The following is a 3,778-nucleotide window of genomic DNA, read 5'->3' as shown; positions in this document are numbered from 1 at the left end:
GAAGAGAAACAACCGGCTGGTTCTTTTCCGACAAATCGACGATCAGCTACAGATGATTTATTCAGAAGCATTTACATAGAGAAGATGGAATTTGGGAGGAGAGAATCGAGAGAGCGATGGAAATTAGGGTTCTTGAGAATTTAGGGTTTCCAGCGATCAAAAGTGCTTCTCTGATTTTGATTTTGGGTCCCTTGGAACAGCGTCTAGTTTTTAACAAATAAAGAACAAGAACTCCGTTTTGAAGCCAAGGCACAGATCCGAAAACAGTCCCCGTTGTTTAGCCTATTTACCGATATGCCACTCGTCCTCTTTCAGCCTTTTTCTTGGACGTCACTCAACTACTAATTTCCTTTTTTTATTCTTTATTGGTCTAATATGATAAATATTGGTGTAATATGATATTTAAGATTAGTGTGGCCAATTCGGATTTTAGTTTGAATTCGGTTGTGTTATTTCGGTTATAAAAAAATTATAGTCATTCGTTTTCAATAAAAAAACTTCGGTTCGGTTATTTTTTTCCCGATTTGGTTTGTATTTAGTATTTTTATTGTAAAAAAATTATTTTTTTAAAAAAATTATCGGTTTCTCGGTTATTTTTTTTTAATCGATTCGGTTCGATTCGATTTTAATTTTTTTAAATTTATAAAAAATATAATCGTTCAATTTTATATCGGATTCGATTCAATTACAATTATATAGTCATGTTGTTCGTATAATTAACAAATAATTTGCTAGTTTATATTTAAATCGAAAACTATGAAATAGGTGATGGTACAACTTCTAATCAGCATCATAAAGTATAATAATAATAATAATAATAATAATAATAATAATAATAATAATACATATCCTTTACATACAAACATAACAGGATATTCCTTTCAAAGACCAACAACTATTTTATTTTATTTCAAACTTGGGGGTTGAGAACTCATATTGATTTATGTTAAATCTGGGTGCTTCAAACCATTTGTTTGCCAAATGGACAAAGACAAGAGAGCTCTAGGCTCCCCCCAATCATTAATTGCAACTAGCTTTCGAGAACGGGCCTCATAATTTTTTGTATTTTTTTTTAAAAAAGCCCTTTGATTTTATTTGTATATTTGGGGATGATTTTGTTTGATAGAAACTCGTTATTGATATATATATAATATTCGACGTGTATGCGACTAGAAAGATTAACCCTTTCAAATTGTAAAATTTTACATAAATAAAAAATTTGTATATATATATATTTATATAGGCGGTTTTTCAATCATATAGTTATTTTTTAATTTTTGAATTTAATTTTTAATTTTGGTTTTTAGTTTTTGGATTTGGTTTTTTTGTATACTAAAAAAAGAGTTTTTTAATTTTTCATTGATTATGCAAATGACTTTTCAAATTTTTAGCCAAACTATTTTTATAAAAACTTAATTATCAATTTTTTTTTATTTTTAAATTTTAAAAACTTCAAAACCCTCTATATTAAAGGACTAGATTTGATTAGGAATCCTCTCGATCAAAAGGAAGGGCAGAATCGTAAATATCAGGAGTGGAAAAGTCCTTTGACACCGTTAGTCTCTTAATCCAGAATGGTTCCGTACACCTAACCGACGCGTGTCCCTACCTTCCCCGTTTGGAAGCCGTCGAAGAAGACGAAATTCCCTCCTGCGGGGCCCCGCGCTGAAAACGACATCGTTTGACATGAAACAGACGTCAAAGAATAATTAATAATTACATATGAAAATGAAGATTATGATTTATGAAAATAAAGCTTATCATCTGTTTTTAACTAAATGTACAGCATTTTATCTTTAATCAAATAACAAATAATCACTAATCAAATCCGAAATTAATACAACAATCGAATGCTTACAACTCTTTAAAAACCAAATTCAATAAAAAATAATTGATTTTAAAAAATGAATATTTTTATGGATAAAAAACTAACCCAAACAAATTTAATATAATATTTTTTTCCAAAATCGAAACAATCGAATCCTAATATATCATCGTCTGCCTATATATTGTCACCACCTCCACCTTCGATACAAACATAATAAGAATAACAAATAATGATTAATCAAATCCGAATTTAATATAAAATCGAATGTTTATAACTTTTTAAAAACCGAATTCAATAAAAAATAATAATTGATTTTAAAAAGTGAGTATTTTTATGGATAAAACTGACCCAACTAAATTTCATATAATAATTTTTTCTAAAATCGAAATAATCGAATCCTAGTATATCCCCGATTCCTATATATTGTCACCACCTTCACCTTTGAATTTCAGGGGTTCCGTACCTTGTATCCGAAGATTCTCGGGATGTATCTCTGCGGTTCCTTCTTTGGGTTCAGTTCCTCGTACGTCATCAGGAACACGTGCGCGAATGTCGTCCCGAAATACGCTCCATCCACCCCTTTTTCTTCTTCTTAAGGGAAAAAAAAACCCACCAAAAAAAAAAATATCATCCCATAAAAAAAAGGATACTTGCTCGATACTTGTCCTGCGGAGACGCCGGAGAGTAGATGTCTTTGCACTGCGGACAATATATCTTCACGGTGTTCTTCCCGGGAAGATCCGACAGGCCAACAGGAAGGCAGGCTTGTCCATAGCAGCAATATCTCGGGCATCTTTCGAACTCAAAGTGCTTGAACTTCTCCAGCTGTTGCACCACCAAATTCAAATGATGGATTTGTTTTCCCCCCATGTTTATTTATCACCATGTGTATATGTGTGTGTATATATATATATAGCTGCACAATTGGGGAAAAAGAGGAGAGAACCTCACCATGGCATCCAGCCCTTCTTTAGTTAGTATATACCTCGCATGAATCAAACCGTAAAGCTTCTTGGCAGCCTTTTTTACCCGCTCATCTGTAATTGCAACACCTGTGTAAAACCAAACCTCCAACCATTTCAATGAGACTATTTGTAATGGGAAATCGAATAACATGTAACCGAAACCAGACTGAACCCGACATAAAAACCGAACGGGTAATGATTTTTCCAAAACCGAAATAACCAAAACCGACTAAAGTCCCCCCCTAAACGCAACTGTGTATTATAAGAGCATTATGTCTGACTTACCGCCGGGTTTCTCATCCAAGATCATACTGAGAGCATCGCGATAGTGCGGGACTTGAGGGCTCAGATTGAAGCGATTGAAATCGTCCTTTATGTAATCGACGTCAACTTGACAAAAGAACTCGTTTCCAAGACGGCTGCAGAACCACGGGATCCACGGGTCTGAATCTGAATCTGAATCCCCAGCACTGTCTGTTCCGTGTCGGCCTGCATTATCAAGTTAAAATAAGAATCAAGGTCATCACAGCTAACATTTTCTACTCAGCAGTGACTGATGAACCATTTCTTGATCATCAGCAAAGAATCTGATTGCAACACCTCATGAACTAAGTCACAGCAGAAAAACTAGGCAAATGATCCAAACAAACGGCAGTATAAATCAAACTGGTGTTCCTGTAAACCAAATATCTTCTAAGAAATTAGCCAAATGGCCTGAAACTGACAAGAAAATGGTAGAAATCACTATCAAAAAGGACGAAAACAGAGAGATTCGCTTATCAATATTGAAACACGAACTGAGTTCTGCACAATAAAGTTGAAATCGAAAGGAGATAATCAAGAAGAACGTGCAGAAAACGTAAGAAACTATAATTTCAGAAAAGAAATGTCTCCGTTTACCGCCATTGTCGGAATCTTCGTTCTTCGACTGAGCGAGCGAGGACCCCTCAAGTTCGTCCATATTCTCTCTCTCTCTCTCTTTCCC

At 34.1% G+C, this 3,778-nt stretch overlaps 2 protein-coding genes across 3 annotated transcripts in view; both read right to left on the bottom strand.

Moving 5' to 3' along the window:
- Positions 1-71, bottom strand: part of LOC104807969 — a 2,965-nt gene extending 2,894 nt beyond the window's left edge. Inside the window, exon 1 of the mRNA XM_010533437.1 lies at positions 51-71. Coding sequence (XP_010531739.1) covers positions 51-71 — 21 coding nt within the window. The remainder of the gene's footprint in view (positions 1-50) is intronic.
- Positions 72-1,501: 1,430 nt separating this feature from the next.
- LOC104807933 (putative casein kinase II subunit beta-4) lies at positions 1,502-3,772 on the bottom strand. Of its 2 annotated transcripts, none has more exons than XM_010533386.1 (6): positions 3,694-3,772; positions 3,079-3,282; positions 2,780-2,880; positions 2,479-2,653; positions 2,292-2,407; positions 1,502-1,665 (listed from the first exon to the last, which is right to left on the bottom strand). In XM_010533386.1, exons 1-6 carry the CDS (start codon positions 3,752-3,754, stop codon positions 1,606-1,608), a joined length of 717 nt encoding a protein of 238 aa, XP_010531688.1. In that variant the 5' UTR covers positions 3,755-3,772; the 3' UTR covers positions 1,502-1,605. The 2 variants fall into 2 exon arrangements, with proteins under 2 accessions (XP_010531688.1, XP_010531689.1); XM_010533387.1 differs by lacking the exon at positions 1,502-1,665 and adding an exon at positions 1,925-2,025.
- Between the last annotated feature and the right edge of the window lie 6 nt (positions 3,773-3,778).

The sequence above is a fragment of the Tarenaya hassleriana genome, unplaced genomic scaffold (genome assembly GCF_000463585.1).
Source record: "Tarenaya hassleriana unplaced genomic scaffold, ASM46358v1 Cleome132, whole genome shotgun sequence".
Taxonomy (NCBI): domain Eukaryota; kingdom Viridiplantae; phylum Streptophyta; class Magnoliopsida; order Brassicales; family Cleomaceae; genus Tarenaya; species Tarenaya hassleriana.
The sequence above is the reverse complement of the archived record's forward strand: the minus strand, read 5'-3'. Positions and strand labels throughout refer to the sequence as shown.

Excerpts from the sequence above, each read along its gene's own strand:
- LOC104807933 (XM_010533386.1), bottom strand. The coding sequence starts at position 3,754 with ATGGACGAACTTGAGGGGTCCTCGCTCGCTCAGTCGAAGAACGAAGAT. Across the intron at positions 2,881-3,078 it reads CTTGGATGAGAAACCCGGCG|GTGTTGCAATTACAGATGAG; the intron begins GTAAGTCAGACA and ends GGTTTTACACAG. Across the intron at positions 2,654-2,779 it reads AAGAAGGGCTGGATGCCATG|CTGGAGAAGTTCAAGCACTT; the intron begins GTGAGGTTCTCT and ends GTGGTGCAACAG.